Source organism: Eublepharis macularius, chromosome 12 (assembly GCF_028583425.1).
Source record: "Eublepharis macularius isolate TG4126 chromosome 12, MPM_Emac_v1.0, whole genome shotgun sequence".
Taxonomy (NCBI): Eukaryota; Metazoa; Chordata; class Lepidosauria; order Squamata; family Eublepharidae; genus Eublepharis; species Eublepharis macularius.
This window is the reverse complement of record NC_072801.1, coordinates 18,073,581-18,099,049: the sequence shown is the minus strand read 5'-3', so window position 1 is coordinate 18,099,049 and position 25,469 is coordinate 18,073,581. Positions and strand designations below refer to the sequence as shown.

The following is a 25,469-nucleotide window of genomic DNA, read 5'->3' as shown; positions in this document are numbered from 1 at the left end:
CTCTGTTGTCTGGAGATCAGTTAGCACCTTAAAAGACCAACTGGATTTCCAAGGTATGAGCTTTCAAGAGTTAAAGCTCTGATGAAGCAGGCTTTAGTCCATGGAAATTTAAGTTCATATAAAATCTTGCTAGTCTTTAAGGTGCCCCAAGACTCCTGTTTATTTGTATTGCAACAGACTAACAGAGTTTCCTTTTTGCAGTTATCAGATGTCACCCCCCATCCAAAGTGCAGGGATGTCAAACATGTTCTATTTTGAACAGACATCTCTGCCACAAACAGTGACTCCACCGCATGGACTACCACTATCCAGTTCCCAGAGGGTGTTGGTCCAGTGTCTCCTCTTGAACCAGACTCTGGAGAGTTTCCTCAGTGTTTCAGTGAAAACAGAGATGTTTGTAATACCCCAAGAATCACTGCCTCATACATTGCAAACTATGCTAAAACGATTTGTTAAAGGCCCCGAAAACAGCCTTGGGGAAGGTGGTAGTAATCTGTTCACAACCTTGGTGCTGGGAAACAGGGGTTCAAATTACTTATTTTTTTAGGCCATTTATATGCCACCTAAGACCCTTTAACTTTAACAACTTCACAGTTGTTTTCCTCCATAACACCTGTGTCCAGTTCCACATAGGCAGACTACGAATGGCATACATAAATAAGTAACAAAAAGTAGGTAGCTGCATTACTCCGCTGCAGTAAAACACAACAGAAAGTCCAGTAGGATCTTTTTTAAAAACCTGCATGCGAAGATGTAGATATTCCACCATTTAGGCGGGATCTTTTATTAATGGCAGCAAAAAATGGAATAGCACTAAAATGGAAAGCACATACCCTACCCACAATTGCCAGTTGGTATTCCAAAGGCTGTGACCACTTCTTATTTGAAAAAAAATAATGATGGAATTTACCAAGCTGAAAATTTCCCCCAAACAACAAATTTCATGGAAAAATGGTTTCCTTTTTTTTTTTTTACTGTATCTCTAGGGAAAACATATATCCCCCCAATAAAATTTATCAAACCATTTCTTCCCCCCCCCCCCGCCACACACACACAATAGGAAGACTTACTAACGTATTGTAACATTTCATGTTAAATACCAACACAAATTTATACTAATGACGTGTTTTATAATACATATTTACTTGGTTTTAATAAATATGAAAATTAAAAAAAAATAAACTTGCATACGGATTTTTTAAAAAAAAACCTCGACAGCTGGTTTTTTTTTCAAAGGGGCTGTCTTCTCCTCTTTGGAGAGAGACCCTATCTGCCAACAGAAGTTCCAACTCGTGCATCTGATGAAGTGCCTCTAGTCCACAAAAGATTGTGTGATTTAAGTTGCATTTTCACTTGCACTGTGTATAACAATAACAGTAATTTTGACTTGGTGGGAGGATTCTTTTTAAAAATGCAGCGGTTTTAGACAGACAGATAAATGTTGCTAGTCTATGAAAGCAGTCGCTGGAATGACCCAGATTCCCCTCCTCTAGCTTTGCTTTCTCCACACACGCACCACCACAGCCGACATTTTACAGGGTGCGTGTTTTAAACTTCTTTTTTTAACACCTTCGTCCTCTTCGTCTCCCCCCCCCCACCCGCCCCGCAAAGTGCGTGTCTATCTATCCACCCTGTCTGTTTTGTTCCAACGCGGCCAAGCCTCGGAGAGTGAGGAAAAATGAAAGAAGGCGGGGAAAGCAGGCAGCCGAGGCGGCCTCGTCACGGCGCGGCCGCGCTCCATTTTTTTTTTTTTTTAATTAATTCCTTTTACGACAGGGCGCCGCTCTCTCTTGACGGCAGGAAAGAGCGGGGAGGCCGCGGCGGAAGGCGGAGGAGGTCGGGAGCAAAACAAAGAGGCGGAGAAGGAGGAAGGCGACCAGGAGGAGGAGGAGGAAGCGGCGGCGGGACGCGCGCGCGCGGGGCTGGGATGCGGAGCGGTGAGGCGAAGCGGGGGCCTCGCGGCGGCCTCCTCAGGGCCCGCGGCCGCCCTTTGCGGAACGAGGAGGCCGGGGGTGGGTCGCGGGCGGGCAGGCGGCCCCCTCAGGGCTGAGGGGAGTCCGGGCAGCTCAGCCGCTTTCCCGAGTTCGTTTGCCGAGCGTGCCCCTGACAGGCTCGTGGCGCCTTGAAAGCGGAGGGTGCGGGTCTGCAGGGAAAGAGCAAGACACGAGCCCAGGAGCCCCTTCAGCACCGAGGGAGGCGCTTTCCAGAGGCGAAGCTCCCTTCGCCCCCTTGTACCTGACGAAGGGAGTCTGGCTCTGGAAAGCTCACCCCCTTGCCAATCTTGCCGGTCTTTAAGGGGGGGGGGCTGCTAGGCTGGAATCTTGCTCTGAAAAACGAAGGACGCTTATTTCAATAGGAGCTCTGGCGAGTCGCTCACTGCCTCAGAGAGGTGGGGGGGGGGAAGTCTTTATGTTTGAAGGGGAAGGGGGATGAGACAAGGGAGGGGATGTGAATTCTCCCCTGAGTCTTTCCAGGTGTAAATAACTAGGAAGGGGATTGTGTCTATGGCTGCCATCCTAAAAAGAGTTCCCTTGGCAGTGAGCCCCACAGAATAAAAAGAGGATTCCTTCTGCTATACTATATATTTAAATACTCATGTTATTGGATGCCCCCTCGTGTTAACTGCGTTGACTTTCACTGTGTAATCCGTATTAAGTTTCAATGAGTAAGGCAGCCTATAAATAATGCAAAATAAACCTAACGTTTGGTGTTATACACTTCCGGTGGTATTAGTTTAAGAGCGTGTGAGTATAATATTGTCTACTCAAATGGGTTAAAAATTGTATTTAGGTTGTTTTATGTGTGCACGTATACTGAAATTAATACCATGTTTCTGAATGTATAACGCCATTTTTCTGTTCTGTTTCTATGTGTGAGTATTCACAGCACAAACGGCATTACTCCTTTAAAAGGAATTTTCCACATTTTTAAATTCGGGCTCCTATGGCAGTTTGTAGTGTAAATATAAGTGTGTGTCTATTACAAAATGGAATTAACCCTCTCTTTCCAAAGAGAGGGTTTTTGTTATATTTATTATATAAATATTTTGTGTAGTGCTTCTCAAAGTGTTTGCAAAGTAGCTTGCAGTATAGAGATATTTTATTAGTTACAGAATGAAATTAACATCAAATTCCCAAATGAGTAAAACCTATTTTATAGAATGCGGGTATTTATGTTGTATTTATTTTGAGACATGGAATTGTGGTAATTTGAGAAGTGACAAAAACTTTACTGCTTCCCCCTCCCTCCCCCCCAAAAACCACTACTAGGATATGGTTTAGAGGACACGGGATATCAGTAGCAATTTTAAAATATTTTAAGATTCTCCTTGTATCATACAAGGAGACATCTGACTGTCCTGAAAAACTACCTTTTTGTGGGACATCTGACTGTGCCTGAAAAACCACCTTTTTATTGCAATTGCTTTTAAATGCTTAGGGCTGCGTTTATAAAATTAGAGCTGCAGTTAAAAGGTATGAACAAATACACTTTCAAAGGGAGGGGTAGTAGCCTGAAGCAGAATGTATGAATGAGTAGCAAACATTTGTACTGTAATACAATTTACTATGCTGCTATTTTTAAAATATATATATATAAGCATGGTGTAGCTAACTATTTCACATGGCCAGAAGCCAGAAAGCCTGCATTATCATATCTAAACTGCTGATTTACTGCATGGTTGAAAGCATGTTAATATTGCTTGATGAAAATTATATTCATTTGCACTGTGAGCTAAGGATGTGCCCATAACTTTTAAAAAGGTAGTTTTAACTATTTTGCCCATAGACTTAGTAAAAATATATACACATGCAGGAGAGGGTTTTTTTCTTCAAGCCCTAGTTGGTTGTGTTGTGGTAGTATTTGGGAGGACTGTAATATCCTGAAGGACATCTAAATTTTTACTACCCTTTCTCCCTGAACCCTAGTAGGTTATGGTGAAGGGACCAAGGAGATGCTTAGGAATTGTTAAAATGGTGTTTAATCCTAAATTGAATTACCTTTCTAAGTCCATTAAAGGCTACTTAGTGGAGGGGGGAAACTCATGCAAAAAAATTCAAACACAGGCATAAAAACAAAGACATTAATTGTTTTAATGGATCCGGTTGATCTAGAGGACTCAATTCAACAGAATAAAAAATGAAGCTTGTCACTTTTACAGGTGTACATGTTCATGTGAGTTTACCAAATCACACAAATCATGTTTTCAAACTGCTTACGGTTTTCTTCATGCGTTATAAAATTCATGATTGTTGTCTTATACAGTGGGTATTTTTACCAACCCAGCGACTCCAAATTCTGAAATTTAGGCTACCTAAATTCTTATCGAGCAGCTGGTTCTCCCTTACCTTAAAGTCTGCTGTGGATGGTGCCAAACTAAAGAAAGGCATACTGACAGTTGGCTGTCTTCATATAGTCATCTAGCCAGCTAATATGAAATACATGGCCCATATATTGAGAGATTTTTTTACCTGTCTCCTGGTTTACAAATGAAGGTGACTGTTACATCTATTATTTATTACATGGGTGTGAGTGATACAAAATATTCACAGGCTGTACTGTGTGGCTGAGCGACATTCTTGCTGACTTTTTAGCTGCGGTTTTGCATCTCTGTAGTGAAATAAAAGTTCGACTTTGTCCGGGTTATATTGACAAATGAATACAAGATTGCGTAAGCCTAGAGGCTTCCCAGTATTTTGGAACCCCTTCAGGGCCTGGTATTTGCCGTTGAAGTTAATGTACTTGGAAGTGTCTAACAGTGCAATCCTATGCAGAGTTTAACCTTTCTAATTTTTTACTTCAGTGAAAGAGAATGCTTAGGGTGATGCTGTAGGATAAGCAGTTGAAATGCATCAAAGTTGTCCTAAATATATGTCAAAATCTCTGCATTTTCCATAGGGAGAAAGAATGAAAGGAAGGAAATATGTAAGAATGTTGAACGTCATAGGGCTGTATAATGGAAAGAAATACTACGGAGGACCTCTGTACTAGATCACTTGGATGGCTTCAGCGGCAAGATAAGGATGCTAAACCATGGCTCTGGAAATTCTCTAATTGTTTTTTGGCTGCAGAACAAAATTTGCCTTCCATTGCAAAGACGGTAGGATTTGGATGTAAACTTAATAAATTTGGAACTGTGTCATAGGCCTGGGGTCTATTTGATAAAGAGTGTTGCATGGAGCAATATAAAATCTACTGTTGAAGATGGAAGAAGCCCCCCTCCCACTTTAGTAACTGTTCATAACTAGGGGTGTGCAATTCGGGTTTCTGATTGGGGATAAAAATCCAAATGGGACCTGATTCATAAAGATTTGGGGTTTCCGAATTGAGCCCAGCATCGTGGGCCCGATTTGGGAGTCCTGAATCGGAGCTTTCCGAAGCAATTCGGGTGAAATAGACAAATCTGCTTAGCAGCTCTTAACTACTTTCCTAGTAAAATATAGATTTGACTATATGGAGGGAATGGGGGAGAGATGCAGTCAGTAAATATGATCCATACATTCTTTAGCTCAGGGTTAAGCAAACTTGAAAATCTAGAAATCTGAAGTTAGCAGATATACATATCCTTTTATTGCTTTTGTGATAAGAGTAGGTGTTTTTTTTCCCATATTGCTAACGGGCAGGGTGGGGGTGGAGGATGTGACGAAGAATGTGTCATACAGATACTTCTGGTAAACAAAGCCTGCAAACCTGGGCACATTTCACGAAGCAGTGAGACTTAGGAAAACTTCCTGTGTCTCTATTCTATACAGCGCTGTCTGTTGAAGATGCAGCCTCATTACTGCTGTAGCACTAAACCTTCTCTGCAATGACTCTTTACCCCTCAGAATGAGCCCATGGAGAACAAGAAAGGTCCTGCGGAGTTGAAGGATGCCTCACCTCCTCACCACTCTGGTTCCACACAGTTAGCAGCTATCCCCCTTCCCGACGTTCACTCGCTTCAGCAAAAGCAAATGCAACTTTCATCTGGTTCCAAAGTAAGCTGTTGTGCTCGTGGCTCTGATGCCGCTCCTCAGCTCCATAGTGGTGGCGGCGCTTTGATTCACGCTGGTGCGGTGTTGGACTCACAAGGCACTGGGACAGTCACTTGTCAAGTAGGGTCAGGGCTTGCTTATCCGTCTCTGTCCTCACTCAAGACTGTTCCAGTTAGGAGCGGCCTGGCAGGCATTGCAAGCGACTTGTCCGGAGTCTGCCTAGAAAATAACATCTCTTCCTGTCCGCACTTCCCCTACTGCGGGAAAATCCACTTTCAGTCCTGTCATGGTAATGTGCATACACGGCATCAGTTTCCTGCCCATCAAAGCTACACATCTTCAGGTTACTGTTCTTGCTCTGAATTCACAAGTGGGGCTACAGGGCTTCTGGAAGAACACATTGCACAATCGGAACACGCTTCTTGTGTTTGCACCACCTCACTGCAGCTAAAAGTGCCACCTTCTGTATGTTTAAAGGGCTCTCACTACTGCAGTGAGTGTTTGAGCAAGGTTTGTATTCTCTTATACTGTGTATTATAAGGGTTCTCTTAAAGCTTGACAAGGAGGAAAAATATTTCTGGGGATTTATTCTTCTACTTTTACATTGAGAATCTGTGGGCCAGGGTTAGTTTAGGCTGTATTTTGAATTTAGGGTGAGCACAGATTTGTGCAGATAATTGTTGCCTTCATGAAGCTGTTGAAATGTCATAGCCTGAGCCTCCCAAATGGGTCTATGGCTCAGTGGTAGAGCATCTCGTTCAGTTCCTGGCATCAAAACATCTGGTAGTTGGTGATGTAAAAAACCTTCTGCCTGAGATCGTATTTCCAGCAGTGGTTTTATTGTAGTCTTTCAGTGATTCTCTGGAGAAACACAGATTTAGCATTTCACATCTGGATATGTATGACATAAAAATAACATGCTCTTGAAGTTGTTTTCATTGCTTGTTTTATTTATTAATTTTACATAATTCACTGGTGGTAAATAAATTCATTTCTTAACCAGTTGCTTTCTAGACTAGCTCCAATATTCAATTAAATAGAGCTTTTAAAAGCAATAATAGAATTGTGTGTGATTGAGGAGAAATTGGGTTGGGGTTCCATGCTAGCTTTATGTTGTGGTGATGACAAACATGGAAACGCTATATTTATGTATTACAAAAAATTGTCATAGCTTTAATAAAATTACAAGAAATAGTAGAGTTTAGGGTTAGGTTGTGGTTGCAGTAATAATAATAATAGTAATATACTTCCCTTCTGGACACATTAGTTCCACACTCAGAGCGGTGAACAAAGTCAGTGTTGTTGTTATCACCACAGTCCAGCTGGGGCTGAGAGAAATGACTTCCCCAAGGCCACCTGCAGAGTTCATGGCAGTAGTGGGAGTCAAACTTGCAGAGCGCGATTCGTAGCCCAGCCACTTAACCACTGTGGTACAGCAGATAATATGGTATCAAAATACAAAACTGAAGTCTAGTTCCTAAATTTTGGGGATGGCTCCTAGAGCCAAAGAAAGTTTATCAGGGCCTGTTCCAAAACAGTGGCCAACCCAGAACTCTGGAAAGAGGAGATCTTGGGTTAAATAATCCCTTGCAATAGCATCACAGTGCTCTTCATCTGTGTTTGGGACCAAGGTTCATTAAGTGCCTTTCTCTCTTGTTGGTGTGATTAAGAAAGTACACTAAAACAATGATGAATTCTTTCCCAATAGCCATCCAGGGAGAGTTTGGTGGATGCAGCTAAAATCTGGCCCAATATTCCACCTCCAAATGCTCAGGCGCCATCTGTGTCCGTCCCACTGTGTAATGGCTGCGGAACCAAAGGGACAAGGAAAGAGAAGAGCTTACTACTGGCAAGCAGCTTTGGACAGTTGCCACAGAAATATGGTATAACAGTGTTTTGTTTCTGTCTGAAGATAGTTCATCTATGGGTTCCCCCCCCCAAAGATGATGACAAAACTATGAATTGTTTTGTTCTCTTTTTATGTATGCCTCTCATAATATGCAAGCTAGGCCCTAACTTGCAAATCTAGATGTTCCCAGTTCTACTCACTTGCTTCAGTGCTTGAAATGGTACAAATCTCATTAGGCCATTGTGAGCTGGTGACAAACAGCAACTTTATCCAAGACTCTATAGGGCTGCTCTGGAAAAAAAACCCTCCTTTGCTGTTCATGCACAGCAGTTGCACTGGCCATAAAAGGGCACCTCTGATGTGGGATGAGGGATCATAGATTCGTTTTGTCTGGCTGTTCTTAATATGAGTGAAACTTTCCTCAGATATACTTAGAAGGGCTTAAAAATTCCTTAGTAAATTCTGATGTTTGTTGTTGTTGCGGGAGGGGCTCTGGCTTGGCGGAAGAGCTGCTGCTTGGGATGCAGAAGGTCCCAAGTTCAATCCCCGGCATCTCCAGTTGAAAGCACCAGGCAGCAGGTGATGGGAAAGACCTCTGCCTGAGACCCTGGAGAGTCACTGCCAGTCTTAGTAGATAATACTGACCTTGATAGACTAATGATCTGATTCCATACAAGGCAGCTTCTTTTGTGTGTGTGTGACTGGCAACCCTGTGAAAATGCAGCAGGATTTCACAAAAGCAGTATTGAAAAGTCCTGATTGATTTGTTTGTTTTTTCCTCCATGCTTTCCCGCCCCACCCCCTAATTACAGGACCTCCAGAAGTCGCCCTGGCTAGCCAAGTGCTAGAGAACCTGCCTCCAATTGGAGTTTTTTGGGACATTGAAAACTGCTCTGTTCCATCAGGCCGTTCAGCTGTGGCAGTTGTACAGCGAATCCGTGAAAAGTTTTTTAAAGGCCACCGGGAGGCAGAATTCATTTGTGTGTGTGACATCAGTAAAGAGAACAAAGAAGTTATTGAGGAGCTGAACAACTGCCAGGTAAAATACACTGGTGCTTCGGGGTCTTCCGGGACAGGTGGTGTTGAAAATAAGAAGAGATGGCTTGTGGGAAAGCCTCGTATCCACTAGAAACTCTGTGTGTTGTCACACTGGCTCAGATTCTAAGATAAGCTGTGTGAAAACAAGCTGTGCATTATTGGGTTAACAGCCTGTGGTGCTGATTATTCCGCTTTCTAGGTTAAAACAGCAGATCAACAGTCAGTTGCTTAACGTTGGAAGCTGATGTCATGATGGAAAAGGGTTTTTTGGAAAGGGTTTTTTGTTTGGTTTGGATATTAGCCTCTTTAGTTATTCACCTAGACAAGCAGAGTAATGTGGTAAATACAGATTTGGTCAGGGCCACTAGGGTACAGTTAGGTGCTCTTTGCTACTACACAGCATTCAGAGCCCTGAAAGAGCTATAGCCAGTGACACATTGGGGGGTGGTGTCTGAGGTCACGTAACGTACATTTAGCTTTCATTTAGAAAAAACTAACAACAAAATATGGCCACAAGTATGCCATATTTAGCTTATGTGCAGTGTACATGTAAATATTCCATAATAGTTTCCAGAAGACAAAACTGGTTGAAGTATGTCTTGGAGTTGACTGAGAGGCATTTTTTGTGAAAAATACAATAGCGAAAATGTATGAAAACCTTTTTACTTTGCACTGTCAGTACTAAGATATCTGCACAGGGTGGTTTTAGACTCTGTTTCCCTAACAGTGAGGGTGTAGGTATACAAACTAAAAAATGATTCTCCTACCTCACATGGCTTGGCTTCTCACGTGGCAACAAATGGGGAGAAGGTATAGAGCTGTATCTTCTTGTGCTGATTTGCTGTGGGTTCATATGGCCAGATACCATTTATTGGGACAGGTAGCAGCACTGCAAGGGCTTTGTTTTCCCTTGCACTGAGTTGGTAATGCTGGGGGTTGAACTGTCTCTGTGCACACTACGTGCTTGCTGTTCCAGTTGTGTGAAGGAGACTTGCATTTAGGGAAATCTTGGAATACTTAGGCCCAAAGCCCATCAGCTCTATAGCCTTGAAAGCACTGCCCTATAGCAAAGTTCAAGAAAAAGGTGATTTTGGAAGGTGGCAGTTACTTGCAAGTTAGCTTTACTGTACCCATGATGTTGTTGTCTTCCAACACAGCCAGTGATATAGGGATAGTAGAGGATTGTTTTTGTTTAAAAAGAAAAATTATGCCCCTCCCAATTTCAAAAAGAAGAATCTAAGGCAACGAACAGCAAATGTAGTTAATCAATTCTAGTACTCGCTTGTTTTCTTCAGCATGGTGGCAGTGGTGACAGGGTGCCTCTTTTTAATGCTTAGAGCCATACCAAATCCCAGATCATTGTCCTGCCTTCCTCTGGCACTGAAGGGAATACTGATAGTGACCTTCATTACTTTGATCAGCACTGCCCCTACCTGAAATGCTTTGGATGGGGACTTTTTATTGTATAACTGTAAAATTTTAAAACCTAAGTTGCTAGTACTCCAAGTAGTTGTTTAGATATTCATACAATTCATTTATAACCTTTTCTCTGGGATATACATTGCCAACATAATGATTGGTTATCAGGTCCCATCAGCAGGGCTCATTTTGAGGGGGAACACGCAGGAACGCAGTTCCGGCAGTTCCCCCAAAAGGTCGTATGTCAAGTGGCCCTGCCCACCTGACTCTCGGCCATTTTTGGCCAATTTCAGCCCGGATCGGGCCTCTGAGGGGTGGTGGATCACTCTCCCACTCAGCAGTGGCCCAATCCTGACCATTTTGGGCCCCTTTTCAGCCATTTTTAGCCCCCTTTTGCCATTTTGGGCCCAATTTCGGCCCTGAATGGGCAGGATTGGGTCCAAAACAGCCAGTATAGGTGATGTCAGGGGGTGTGGCATATGCAAATCAGTTATGCTAATGACACACTACTGGTGATGTCAAGGGGCATGCCATATGGTAATGAGTTATGCTAATGAGTTCCTCCAGCTCTTTTTCTACGAAATGACCCCTGCCCATCAGTATTATGTTCCTTCTTTTCTTTAGGTGACGGTTGCACACATCAACGCCACAGCAAAGAATGCAGCTGATGACAAACTCCGACAGAGTCTTAGAAGATTTGCCGATACACATGCTGCACCCGCCACCGTGGTCCTTGTTTCCAGTACGTCCGAACAGTGTCTTTGTCTTAAGATCTTGTGGCTTGTTCGGTGAACTCTTGCTCCCGTCTTAAAAATCAGACTGCTCGGTTTGGTTCAGACCCTGAGGGGTCAGTGTGGTATAGAGGCTAGAGTGACAGACTAAGGTCTGGGCAGTTCAGCTTCAGTTCCCTGCTCTACCATAGAAGCTTGCTGGGTGACCTTCAGCCAGTCACAGCCTAAGTTGCTTCTAAACATGGAAGTTCTCACTTATCCCTCATAGTTAATAGCCACTGATAGGCCTATTCTCTGAGTTCTTTTTAAGACCGCCTTTGCTATATCCTGGATCAGTGAAGAAGTCATTCATTTGTGAAGAAGTCCTATACTAAAGATGGCATGTAGCTCGCATTAGGGCAGGTTCGGTACGGCTAATGGGGAAAGAGAACACTTTAAGATCTTTAAAGTGCATGCACTAAGCCCAAGCCCCTGGCAACCAAGGCTGCTGCTTTTTTGTTTTTTTGCATATAATCTCTCCTCCCTTCTGGTAGTCTCCCGCATACCTGTTTTTCTCCCCCATACTCTGAAATGGGGAAGAGAAGAGCTTGTTGATGAGCAAGAAAATCAGTGGGTGGTGAGGGTTTGTTTTTGTTTTTTTACAGACTGAACGAAATTAGATTCAGACATTTTCTTAAGTAATCCAGAAACTTCTTTCTTCTGTTAGTGCAAATGCAGAAAAACTGCTACATTAAAAACATAGCACACGTCTCATTTATATTGTTTGGTTATTCTGAGCAGCTGACCTCTTCATATAGATACGTGTGCATTGTTTGGTTCCCATTCTAGAAATTCCCATTCTAGGGAATTCAGACAAGACAGCAAATAGGGACATGCTGTGGAAGAGAGAGAGGAAAGGAGGACATACTGTTTTCATAGTTAAATACGCCCTAATATGACTGTGAAAACAGGAACCTGTCAAAATTACGTTCGTTTATTGGTGTGTGTGTGTCGGTCTTTTGCTTTTCAGCTGATGTGAACTTTGCACTAGAGCTCAGCGACCTGAGACACCGCCATGGTTTCCACATCATACTGGTGCATAAAAACCAGGCTTCTGAAGCCCTCCTGCATCATGCGCATGAGCTGATCAGATTTGAAGAATTTATTTCAGATTTGCCTCCACGATTACCACTCAAAAAACCAGTAAGTTATCTCCCCTCTCCCTGCATTTTTTAGGGGAGTAGATTGGAGCACTGATTTCCACCTGGCCCCAAGAGACAGGCACTTATCAGCATTGCACAATTTCATACAAATTGGGTAACTTACCGGGTCTATTATGGAAATATCTATAAACATTTGTTAACATAGGATTGAACAGCTGGTTTTTGTTCTCTGTGCCTCTTTTTCCTGTTTGTTTGCAATAGGAACCCAAGATTGTTTCTTAACCAGCATCCACATGAGTGGAGCCAAAAGCTTAAACTAAAGAGATCTTTATAGGGAAGGTTTCTAGATTTTTTTTTCTTCAGCACAATTAGTCTTTCAGCCAAAGGTCTGCTATGAGTACCTCACCCTTGTCAAAAATATTTGTGTCTCAGCTTTTGGTGCGTCATTTGTTTTAATGACTCCATTGGTTTTGTCTAATTGTTTTTATGTTGTTGGGTCCCAGGTTACTTGGGAGAAAGGCAGGTGTTCAAGTATTTTAAAACAATACTCTAAAGCCAAATTAATAATCTTTTGTTCCCTGAACTAGGCATGCCATACACTGTTATATGTTTACAACTTGCCAACAAACCGGGATACCAAAAGCGTCTGTTATAGGCTCCGGCGTTTGTCAGACAACTGCGGAGGCAAAGTACTGACCATTTCTGGCAGCAGTGCCATCCTCCGCTTCTTAAATCAAGACAGTGCCGAGCGTGCTCAGAAGCGAATGGAGAACGAAGATGTCTTCGGCAACAGGATTGTCGTGTCATTCGCCCCCCAAAACAAAGAACTTGCTGAAACCAAGAGCACGGCCTCAGTTGGAGCTGAAAAAGTGAAGTCTCCCAAAAAAGTGAATAAGAATGCAAAGCTGTGCCTCACAAACAGAGAGTCGACTGACCAGTCTTCCAACTCTAAAGGCCTTTCAGGGAAAGGCCTTCAAACGCATGGGTCGGCTACAAAGAGCACAAGCATCAAGAGCCTACAGGTAACTTATACCTCTGCAATATTTAATAAGTTTTCATATTAAAATGGGGAAGTAGAGCCTTACAGATTTATTTGATGGGTTTGCTCTTGCTTAATTCCAAACATGTTGTGGTAGGGGAGGGCAGACTTTTTGTTTTTGGGAACCGCTTAATTTTTTTCAAGAGCCTTGGGAGCCAGTCACAAAATGGTGACTCAGTGGGTGGAGCCCGTCACAAATTGGTGTCTCTTTGCCATGCGTTGCACTATGATCCTGATTTCACATAGCAGTAGTGGACTTCTGGGTAATACAAGTTGCTTTCTAACATCTTCCTTCCTTCCTTCCTTCCTTCCTTCCTTCCTTCCTTCCTTCCTTCCAGGAGCTGTGTCGTATTGAGTCGGCACTCAGTCCCAAGATTGTAAGAAATCCTGAAAGCCAGCAAGATCAGTCAAGAGAGAGCATCCCTTCACTTAGTAACTCTAATACGGCACATTCAGCACCTACAAAGACTGGAACAGGAGAATCGGTTTATAAAAACAGTCAAAAGTATGTCAAGAGCGGGACTGAGTTTTGACAAGACTCAAATAAGAACGACAGAGTTAATAATATTTCCATTCTTTCCTCTTTCACTGCAGAAAGGACTCATTTACAGCCAGAAGCGTCAGCAACTCTCCTGTAGAAAGAAAAGAGACGGATGATGTATTCCAAGTCAGTTACCCATCTGCTTTCAGTATGCTGACAGCATCAAGACAGCTCAGTCCTTTACTGATGTCTCAGAGCTGCTGGTCATCAAGGTAAGTATTTATCATTAAACAGAGCTCCGTACAGGTTCCAAAAGCAAAGCGTGCCTATCTTGGAAGATTCTGAATATTCCAGGAAAGCGCTTTCCTGCATAGTGTGTATGCAAGGCTAAAACAGGAAATATTTGCAATGTTGGCCTGTGTGCATAGGATAAACTGTTCACTCTTTTGCTGTTCGAGCTTGTGCGAGGGTAGCATAAACATAGAGTAAGTGAAATGCAACACCTATTAGATTTGTATCTGGAACAATGATATATTTCTCTTCGGTAAGCAGAGTACCTTGTGTCTTCCTAAGTGTTTGCATGTGTAGTGTTTTCGGTGTCACTTGGGTGTTATTTGACCACCCGCAACTGGACAGGTAAACCGAGGGTAGCAATTCTTTGAGACAAATTGAAAGGTTAACACTAATATGGAACTTCTGCGAGGCAAGTTAGGGGCCTGTGAGGGGGATCAATATAGAAAGACCTCTTCCCCAAAATCTTTGCTTCCATGATTCAGAGGGTGGGACAGGTTAATATCCAACATACACACCCCTTTAAATGCTTCTCAGGTGTTCTTAGCAGTCTCTGCTCCTGGGGCATATTTAATCCTGAGGTGGTGTTTTGGCCTTGTTTTCTTTTGATTAATTTACAAAGTTATACTTTTCTGCAGAAGTCTGCGCTGCCTGGTTTTGCTGCTTTCACAATTAGCATAGGAGCCAGCCGCTTTACTGTTACCATTGCCCTTGGTAGTAGAGCTGCAAGTTTTTGTTTCCCCATGGCTTTTGTACATTCTTATACTCTGGGTTTTTTCCCAAAAAGGTGGGAGCGGCACACTGTGTGTATGAAGGTATGTTGTATATGATATGTATTACTTAAAATTAATTATAATGAAAAAATGTGTAACTGCAGTCCATATGCTGTGGAAGTTGATCAGTTCTTTGAGACATTACCACATGTGGAAGGAATTGCTTTTGAATTGTTTGGGAACTGTGTTTTGGCATGTCCATGTGTACCTATCAAAAGAATTGGTAATGTAAAGTAAAACAGATCTGTGGAACAAACAATTCTAGGTGTTCCTCTCCTCTATTTCACCAGGAGTGTGTCTCCAAACCTCTCAAATAGATCATCACCTCTTACTTTCAATATCATAAACCAGGCTGGTAATAGTGAAGGTTCTGATCCTTTTGCAAATGGAACTGATATTCAGGTCAGCAATTTGGACTACCGGCTGTCCAGAAAAGAGCTGCAACAGATTTTGCAAGAAACATTCTCTAGGCATGGCAAGGTATGTTTTTTAAAAAAGAAAAGCTTAATGTCTTCTGTTTCTTGTTTTATAGTCACATGACTTGAATGTTATCTTGCTTAGCTAGGTAGTTGCTTTCCTGTATAACAGTGTTCAGAGAATGAATCTGATCATTTATATGTAACACTTCTTTACTGAACAGTACATTCAGAAATGCTCACGGTAGTGTTTTTTAACATTCTGTTTTATGGTGTTCAGTCTTCTCAAAATTGTGTTTAAAAGCGTTAAATGCCAATATGACTGAGAGTCTAAGTTGGTGCTGGTTGGATATTTATTACGTAATATTAAAACAGGTTGGAAGAGGAGAAGTGACAAAGGAAAACACACCTGTCTGGGTGGAAGTCCTTTAAGTCTTGCTTATAATAATTTTGTAAATACATAGATAAGCATGAATATGCCAGTTCTGGCCTTGTGCCTCTTGAGATGCGAAGAATTACGGTCAAGGATTTTACTTCAGTGCCTGTCTTATCTCTTTCAGGTAAAAACTGTAGAACTCAGTCCGCACACCGATTATCAGCTAAAGGCTATGGTTCAGATGGAGAATCTCCAAGAAGCCATCAGCGCCGTCAACAGTCTCCACAGATGCAAAATTGGCAGCAAAAGGATCCAGGTCTCGCTAGCTACAGGAACGGCCAATAAATCTCTGTCCTTAGTTAGGTAAAATTTTAAAAAGCAGTTGAAAGAGGTTGTCTGTGCTGACTTGAGCAACTGTTAGGCTTAAGGATGGCAGTGAATGGGGAACGCTTGGGAGACAAGAGTGTGCTGCTGACCCTTTCAGAGGATATAGAGTTTAACATGGACAAAGTAGGGCCTTTTGCTAACTTTATACTAATCTAAAAAGGGGAAATGGACTCAAAAGTTAGAAATTCCTGTGCCTGCCTGCCATAATGCTACATCACTTCTGTTTGCAGTTCAGAAGCAATATCTATTCTTCAAGATGCTCCAGCTTGTTGTCTGCCTCTCTTCAAATTCACAGCGATCTATGAAAAAAAGTACGTTTCTAAAATTGTAAACCATATTATTTTTTTAAAAAAAAAACATACATGTAAGATGTTTTTTAAAAATGGTCATTCTTTGCAGGGGTGGTATAAGTTCTTGTCTCTGTGTCCATCCGCCCACCCACCCCCCACCCCCCCGGGACAGGTAAACACATGTGTATTTTCTTCCCCAACCCTTTTACTAAAAAGTATATCTTCAATGTTCTGCCTTTTAAGGTTTGGACACAAGCTGAATGTATCGGACTTATATAAATTAACAGACGTGGTAGTAATCCGTGACCAAAGCAACGGGCGACTCGTCTGTCTTCTACCTAGTAGTCAAGCCAGGCAGAGTCCTTTGGGATCTTCACAGTCTCATGATGGCTCCTCAGCTAACTGCAGTCCTATCATATTCGAAGAGCTGGAATATCACGAACCCATTTGTAAACAGCACTGCATAAATAAAGACTTCAGGTGAGCTGCGCCTCCAGTTCTGTCCCCTTTCTCTTTGGACATGAATGTCAACACGGCAATACACTGTGCTGTGTTAAAGCTGATGTTTCGGGGTTTTTTAAATGGGTGGTACGTTGCTGAGTTGTCTGGCGTTTAATTTTCAATTGCAGTGCAGCAGTTGTGCTGTCTGAAATCTTGAAAACTGGCCCAGTTAGACTCTTCAGACTAAATGCATTATCCTGAGTTCATGCATGGAGGCAGAGATGACCTGCTCATTTGCTTAGCCTTTCCTCTGAAGTAATACTCAAGTTCAGCTTTGTATCAGGTTTAGGCTGCAAACCTGAAGAGCAACAAGATGATGTGCTGGCCACTGTGTGGGGAGGCAGGGTGGTAGATTTGATGGCCCTGGTCCAGCGGGACTGCTGTTAAATTTGTGTGCTTGCCATCAGTTGCTTTTTCCAGCTTGACAAAGTTCTCGGCTGTCCTGAAAACATATCTGGGTAATGATATGGCTCAATTTTTTAAAATAAATCAGTTTATTGGGGGGGGGGGTAGGAATTAGGTGGTTTTGATTGCACTGTTTGTCTTGCCCTGTTTTATAGTGATGTGTTTTAATTTATGTAGACCAGTTTTCATGTGTTGGTGAGGGAATGTTTGTTGGCTTTTTAGAAAATAATTTGTAATCTGCCTTGAGTCTTACTGAGAAAAGTAGACTAGAAAAATAACTTTTTCCTTTCTTGTTCTAGTGAGCATGAATTTGATCCAGACTCCTACAAAGTTCCTTTCGTGATTCTGTCCCTGAAGAACTTTGCACCTCAAGTTCATAGTTTATTGCAAACCCATGAGGGGACAGTGCCTTTACTGAGGTAAAGTAGTCCTATTGCTGTAGTTGTTAGCCACCTTGAGCAGGTCTCGGGAGAGGAAGCATATAAAGTTTCATAATAAAGGACAGTAAGGTAGCCTTAACCAACTGTCTTTATATCTGGGAGACAGCTCAAACATTCAGAAGCCAGATTTGTAAATAAGTACAAATTCTAAAGAATAAGGGGCATGTAAGTTTGCTGGAATCTAACTTAAAATGTGATGCACTCAGTGCCTTTCATTTACCTTAGTGTAAACCTCGCATCCATTATAATCCTAGGATCTTGCACTATACAAGAAAACACTAAGAAATATTCATTATTACTACTCATACCTCTTCCACAGACTAACATTGCAGCCAGTATGGCACAGCAGAAAGAACGTGCAACATACACTCAGGAGATTCCCAGGCATTAAAATTCTATCACAAGGACAAGCTTCAGGTTGGCCTTGAGGTCCAGTTTCAGTGATAAAATGGGGGGTAAAGAGATCCCTGTATATATTCTGAGCTCCTTGGCTTGAAAGGTGGCTGACAAATAGAGCAATTAAATTAAATCATATTGTATATACACATTATATCAGTTTGGCTGCCTGTACTGTGAAACGTGAAAGAAATTCTCATGTTTTAAAAGTCAACTTAATCAAGCTAACTGCACAAGCTTGCTGAACTAGTTATGACCCTCTCTCCCCCACTAACCACAGCATAGGAAACCCACTGAGGCTCCTTTACATCTGAGAAAGTGAGCTCTGACTCACAAAAGCTCATGCTGGAATAAATGCAGCTAGCCTTTAAGGTACCATGCTGGACTTCTGTTTTAATTCCCTTTGCTCCGGTCTATCAGGACCTTTCTCTAGATTTCCCACCCCTCTAATTTGGGTCTGTTTTCCTTGGACCTGTTAACCAAGCTCCACTCACCTGCTCCTCCCATCCCAGAGTCTGTGTCTTCGCTTCACAGTGGACAGGAACTTGAGAAGTTTTAACAGAGGACTTGAGCACCTGGCAGTTACCAAGCCACCAGCTTCCTTGCCGCCTCCTGCCAAAGCCAGAACAGCCAGGGAAGGGGAAGATGGGTTTTGCTGCGATGAGCATTGCAGAAGCAGCTGTAGAAGTAGCCCACCTGAGAGATGCTGTCAGGCTGCACCTGGACAGTTGATTGCGGGGGCGGCATTGCTTGCTTAGCAGAGATTGAGCTGTACCACTGTTGGGCCTGCTCCCACTGCCCTGGCTGTGGCCTTCCCAATTCCTTCAGCAGCAGTAGGGGATCTCTGGTCTACAGCTCCAGTTGCCAGGAACAGTTGCCATTGTGACCTGACACCTGGGATTTGTCTAGGGCTGCAATAAGGATCTGGATTGAGGTAGATTCTCACACACTACTACAAAAAGATCGAGGGAATCCTTTTTATAGGGCTTGAGGAAGTCTTGAGTTTTTATAGAGTAAACCAGCTGCACCTCCCTCCCTCTCTCTGTGAGTGTGGGTATTCTTCTTTAAAATAAAATCCCAGTTCAAGAAAATCTGAACTCTTGAGATTTTTCAAAAAGCATGAGTATTTTCCATTTCCCTTAAATTGTTGCGGCCATGGGGAAGAGTTCAGTTGCAGAGCAGAACTGCAGAGCTGTTCTCCCTCAGCCTTGACACATCCCTCCATCGTTCCCCATTTTCCTTCTCTCTCCTGTATGTTTTTGTGCTTGCACAAAGTAAGTACATAAGCATGCACACAATCCTTGTTTAAAGCTGTCTGAATGCTGTTGTGGGTCTGTATCTTTATGTGGAAAACAGTGGAGAACTTCTAATAATCTATGTCCAACTCCAATAGAAATCATCATTACTCTGATGGGCTCTGAAAAGTTTTCTGCGAATTGCTGTTAGTCACGGGTTAGTTTGTAAGTGGGTTGGCACCGTTTTTCACGGGAGAATGCCTGTAAAAGTTGCCAGTCTGTACATACTTTTGCCCAGGGCCTTTTTTCTGGGAAAAGAGGTGGTGGAACTCAGTGGGTTGCCCTCGGAGAAAATGGCCACATGGCTGGTGGCCCCGGAGGGCAATCTAAACTCCCCTCTGTCTGGAGATCAGGGGGCGGGGCCACCATCCCATGTGACCGTTTTCTAGAGGTTCTGGAACTCCGTTCCCCCATGTTCCCCCTGGAAAAAAAGCCCGGCTTTTGCCCATATTACTACAGAATTTATCAAATATTATAAGTCAGTAACATATCTAATGTTTTAGCATCAGTCCAGCCTTTTCAGTATTTTGGTTTTTCCAGCTTTCCTGACTGCTACGCTTCAGAGTTCAACAATCTAGAAATGGTGCAGGAAGGGCAGGGAGGTGTGCCTTTGGAGCACCTTATAACCTGCGTTCCTGGTGTTAACATCGCCACCGCACAGAATGGCATTAAAGTTGTGAAGTGGATACACAACAAGCCACCGCCACCGACAGCAGGTACATCTTTCACGCCTTTTGTCAGCTCTTTCAGTTGTTGGCGCTTTTGTCTGGCGTTAGTGACTTGCATGATGATACCTTATTCCTTTGTGTGTGATGGTCTGCACGCTGTAGAATAGGGACAGAGGCTGTCTTATACAAAGGTATGGGGCAGGGGGGCAGAACAACGTGCAGCTCTTTCTTGCTCCTGATTTCCCATTTGAATGAGGGGGAATATGCAGCTATACCACATATACCAAAGATAAGAACAGGACTTGGGATATTGTATTTCACTACTAAAGGTCAGGCTACTGAGCACCCCCTCACACACACATTTCCTGGGTGCCAGCAACCCATCAGAACAGTAGTGGGAGGGCGAATTGGCGGAAATCCAAGTACCCTTAAGTTTTCTTAATGTGCTTATATACCGTGCACGGTTTTCTGGGGCACAGATGTTATAATGCATTCTTCTAGCTCAGGAGGCTCGGTTGAAAGATATTAGCAGAGAATTAGCACTTTTGTAACACCCAGTTTCTTTAAGAGCCTTGAGCCTTTTGCAGTCTGCAGGTGTTATGTCCAATTAGGATATTATTTTTTAAAAAACCTGTGTTCTTTGATCAGAGTTCCACTGAAAAAAATGTGCTTTCAGGATAGGATGTGTAGTACTGTATTGTTCCTGGGGGGTGCGGGGAGGGTGTTACAAAGAATGTACAGTGTGTTCCATGTGTTGCATTGCAACACATGGAAAGAAGTTTTCTCCTTTCCCTGCTGTCTTGAAGAGCACCATCCCCTTCATGCAGTTGAAACACTTTAAAATTTAAAAAAAGCTCTGCAGAGTTTCCAAAGAAGTTCGCAGTGTGGCAAAGGATGCCAGCTGTTCAAAGCAGAAGAGAGGGGGGGGGATCCCTCTTGGTGTGCACAATCCTGTGGGCATGCTGGTATTTGTTCATTGAATGTCCTAGCAGTTGATTGTGTTGACTTGCACTGTGAAATTTGCCTTGAGACTCTCTGAGAAAGGTGCGCTATAAATAACATAAATAAAACACATTTATGTGATTCCCAAGCCCTGTTGATTTTTTGGGGGTACAACTGTAAGATAAGGTTGCCCTGACCTGGATGTCCCAGACTAGCCCAGTCTTATCAGGTCTCAGAAGCTGAGACGGGTGGGCCCTGGTTAATACTTGTTGGGAGACCAACAAGGAAAGCGGGGGGTCACTATGCAGAGGCAGGCAATGGCAAACCACGTCTGTTTCCTCCCCTCTCTATTATAGATCCTTGGCTGCTGCGTTCTAAGAGTCCTGTGGGTAACCCACAACTCATCCAGTTCAGCAGAGAAGTGATCGATCTTCTGAAAAACCAGCCCTCATGCATCATGCCTGTCAGCAAATTCATCCCAATGTACCATCATCATTTTGCAAAGCAGTGTCGTGTGACTGATTATGGGTACTCCAAGTTAATGGAGTTGCTAGAAGCTGTGCCTCATGTGTTGCAAGTGAGTTGGGGCTTGTTTTTTGTTTTGGGGGGGGTTGGTAGTGGATGGCTGTTCTCCCCCCCCCAAATAACTGCTAAGTTTAAATTCACACTAAAGGGTAGTGATGAAAATCAGGAGGAGGTTTGAATGATGACGTGAAGAATTAGCGTAGCTTAGCCATGTCCATTGCAACTGTATGCATGTATGAACATGTTGTTTGAATGCTTATAATACTGAGTTCTGAATAGCTCAAACATGACCTTAATACTCAATTGCATAGAAGGGGTCATAACATTTTATTTTTCTTATAGATTCTTGGTATAGGCACCAAGCGTCTGTTAACTTTAACACACAGGGCCCAAGTGAAGCGATTCACCCAGGACTTACTGAAACTTCTCAAGTCCCAAGCCAGTAAACAGGTTGTTGTGAGAGAGTTTCTTCAGGCTTATCATTGGTAAGTGAATGGGCTCATGTTTACATATTTTGGTTTTAAAATTATTTTAATGCTAATTTATTTATTAACAAGTTTATAAAAAGCAACAAAAGCATTGCAGTATAGAGAACACATGACTAAAACAACAATTCAACAGTAAACGTAGAACAAGTAGCTGTTAATGTTCCACAAATTGGTCCACCATCTCTCCAAGGAGCTTGGGACAGCTTACCTAGTCTCTTTCCCTCCATTTTGTCTTTGCAACAACACTAACCGTTTTCACTGCTTTCCTTCCCTCAGAACGACCCAGAACATTGCGCAAAAAACGCAGAAGATCGCATTTTCTCACGTGAGATTTGTGTGTTGTCGTGCAAATCTTGTGCAAGAAAACACGATCTTCTGCGTTTTTTGCACGATGTTCCGGGTCGTTCCGAGGGAAGGTAAGCAGTGTGAAAACGGCCCCTGTGAGGTAGATTTGACTCAAAAATGGTGAGTGAGCATTATCACCCAGAGTGCTTCATGGCAGAATAGGGAACCTCTCTCTTCAAACCTAATCTGACTCTTGTGTCCCACAGCACTGGCTGTCATTCTAAACAGACAGTGATGGAAAGTACATACAACTCTGTTCAAAATGCTCACTGCTTTGAATATTTAATTGGATGCTCAGGGATTCAGAGAAGCAGCCGTCCCCTTGAGAGGAAATGGGAGACAGTGAGGAAGTTCGTTTCAATGTCAGATGTCTGAAAGGACAGTAATATATCTACTTTGAATCTATTGAAAAAGCTGCACTGCAGATCCACAAAAGGCAACCAGATTTTAAGCACTTTCTGTAGAATTTGAACTAATGATGATGTTTTTAATGTTATTGCATAATTGCCTGCTGGTTTAATTATATCTATCTGTGGAAGACTAAGTGATACTTGTTCTTCATTGTTGAATTGCTCTTTTATTTGTGTTTTCTGTATAGTGTGATACTTCCATTATTGCGATTGTTTATTAATATGTATTGTCGAAGGCTTTCACGGCTGGAGAATGATGGCTGTTGTGGGTTTTCCGGGCTGTATTGCCGTGGTCTTGGCATTGTAGTTCCTGACGTTTCGCCAGCAGCTGTGGCTGGCATCTTCAGAGGTGTAGCACCAAAAGACAGAGATCTCTCAGTGTCACAGTGTGGAAAAGATGTAGGTCATTTGTATCTACTCAGGAGGGGTGGGGTTGAGCTGAGTCATCCTGTGAGAGTTTCCCAGGGTGTGGAATGCTAATGGCGGGAGGCTTCACTGTATCCTGAGGAGGTTCTTTTGCATATGGATTGGTACTTGATGCGCTAATCTTCTCTGCAGGGCTATTGTCGGGGATAGAATGTTTTGTTAGCCTGGTGTTTTTCAGAACTGGAAACCATGCTCTGTTCATTCTTAAGGTTTCTTCTTTCCTGTTGAAGTTTTGCTTATGCTTGTGAATTTCAATGGCTTCCCTGTGCAGTCTGACAAAGTAGTTGGAAGTGTTGTCCAGTATTTTGGTGTCCTGGAATAAGATACTGTGCCCTGTTTGAGTTAGGCTATGTTCAGCCACTGCTGATTTTTCAGGTTGTCCAAGTCTGCAGTGTCTTTCATGTTCTTTTATTCTTGTCTGGATGCTACGCTTTGCGGTCCCGATGTAAACTTGTCCACAGCTGCAGGGTATACGGTATACTCCTGCAGAGGTGAGGGGGTCTCTACTGTCTTTTGCTGATCGTAGCATCTGTTGTATTTTTCGGGTGGGTCTGAATACTGCTTGAAGGTTATGCTTTTTCATAAGCTTTCCCATCTGATCAGTAATTCCTTTGATATATGGCAAAAACACTTTTCCTGTAGGAGACTGTTTTTCCTTGGTTGTTTGATTCATCCTGGGTTTGATTGCTCTTCGGATTTCATTTCTGGAGTAGCCATTTGCCTGAAGTGCGTGGTTTAGATGATTAATTTCCTCATTGAGAAAGTGCGGCTCACATATCCGTCTTGCACGATCCACTAATGTTTTCATTATGCCTCTTTTCTGTCGGGGGTGGTGATTGGAGTTTTTGTGTAAGTACCGATCAGTGTGAGTTGGTTTCCTGTAGACCCTGTAACCTAACTGAAAGTTTGCTTTGCGGATGACCAAGGTATCCAGGAATGGGAGTTTTCCCTCGATTTCTTTCTCCATTGTGAATTGTATGTTCAGGTGGATGTTGTTGAGATGATTCAAAAACCCCATCAATTCTTCCTCCCCATGGCTCCAAATGATAAATGTATCATCCACAAACCGGAACCATACACTAGGTTTGTGGGGTGCTGATTCTAGAGCTGTTTTTTCAAAATGTTCCATGTAGAAGTTTGCTATAACTGGGCTGAGAGGGCTCCCCATGGCCACCCCATCCATCTGTTCATAGAATTCGTTGTCCCATTGGAAGTAACTGGTTGTCAGACAATGATGGAATAAGGCTGTTACATCCTCTGGGAAAATCTGATTAATAAGTGCAATAGTGTCTTTTACTGGAACCTTGGTAAACAGGGATACAACATCAAAACTGACAAGTATGTCTTGTGGATTGAATTTCAGAGAACTGATTTTGTTGATGAAATCTGCTGAATCTTTGATGTAAGATGAGGTTTTCCCGATGTGGTCCTGCAGGAGATCTGCCAGATGTATAGCTAATTCATATGTCGGTGAACCAATGGCACTCACAATGGGTCGGAGTGGGACTGAAACCTTATGTATTTTGGGGAGTCCATATAGTCTAGGTGGCTGTGCTTCAGTCTTGCATAGTTTTCTGTGCGTGTCGGGATGTAGTGAGGAATTCTTGATCAGCGCATTTGTTAGCCTGGTGATTTTGCAAGTGGGATCTCGTTTTAGTTTTTTGTAGGTGGAGGGGTCCAGGAGTTCCTTAATCTTCTTTTTGTATTCCTCTGTTTTCATGATCACTGTAGCATTGCCTTTATCAGCTGGTAGAATGATGATGTCTGGATCTGCATTGAGGGTCTTGATGGCATTTCTCTCCTTGCGTGTGATATTGCTGGTGGGAAGCTTTGCCTTTCGTTTTGCCTTTGCCTTTTGGTGCTACACCTCTGAAGGTGCCAGCCACAGCTGCTGGTGAAACGTCAGGAACTACAATGCCAAGACCACGGCAATACAGCCCGGAAAACCCACAACAGCCAATGTTTATTAATATTTTTTAAAAGCCATAAACAAAGGGAACACTGTCCGTCAGCTTCGTTTGTCATGCCTGTCTGCTTATGTTCTGGTTCAGTGTTGTTTTCAGCTCTGTATCAGTTCTCTGGTTGTTTTCAAATTTCTGCCTTGCAATTCATACCCTATTGTATTGCCTGTTGAATGTCCTGGCATTTGATTGTATTGACCTACATTTTGTAATCCACCTGGAGTCTCAGTGAGAAATGCAGGACAGAAATAAATAACGATACAAAAACAAATACTCTAAAACTAATTATGGAGAATTTTAAAATGACTCCTTTTAAAGCATCAAGGGTTGGCTGCTGTTAGTGAGCTTCATAGATAGTGCGTGTGTACGAGAGTGCCATAAGGATGGTTTTTTTTAATTAATTTCTTTTTTAAAAAATGACAATACCAGACCAACCCCAGTGTATATACAAACTTCTCCTTTG

At 42.7% G+C, this 25,469-nt stretch overlaps 1 protein-coding gene across 1 annotated transcript in view; it reads left to right on the top strand.

The window, feature by feature from the left end:
* The first annotated feature begins 1,871 nt into the window (after positions 1–1,871).
* Positions 1,872–25,469, top strand: part of MARF1 (meiosis regulator and mRNA stability factor 1) — a 42,878-nt gene continuing 19,280 nt past the window's right edge. Inside the window, exons 1-18 of the mRNA XM_054993072.1 lie at positions 1,872–1,937; positions 4,897–5,098; positions 5,826–6,482; positions 7,681–7,855; positions 8,634–8,860; positions 10,903–11,020; positions 12,019–12,191; positions 12,739–13,173; positions 13,529–13,695; positions 13,785–13,943; positions 15,026–15,215; positions 15,712–15,890; positions 16,145–16,225; positions 16,448–16,684; positions 17,410–17,529; positions 19,782–19,957; positions 21,208–21,428; positions 21,719–21,861. Of these exons, the coding sequence (XP_054849047.1) occupies positions 4,955–5,098; positions 5,826–6,482; positions 7,681–7,855; positions 8,634–8,860; positions 10,903–11,020; positions 12,019–12,191; positions 12,739–13,173; positions 13,529–13,695; positions 13,785–13,943; positions 15,026–15,215; positions 15,712–15,890; positions 16,145–16,225; positions 16,448–16,684; positions 17,410–17,529; positions 19,782–19,957; positions 21,208–21,428; positions 21,719–21,861 (3,602 nt within the window). The 5' untranslated portion in view covers positions 1,872–1,937; positions 4,897–4,954. The remainder of the gene's footprint in view (positions 1,938–4,896; positions 5,099–5,825; positions 6,483–7,680; positions 7,856–8,633; positions 8,861–10,902; positions 11,021–12,018; positions 12,192–12,738; positions 13,174–13,528; positions 13,696–13,784; positions 13,944–15,025; positions 15,216–15,711; positions 15,891–16,144; positions 16,226–16,447; positions 16,685–17,409; positions 17,530–19,781; positions 19,958–21,207; positions 21,429–21,718; positions 21,862–25,469) is intronic.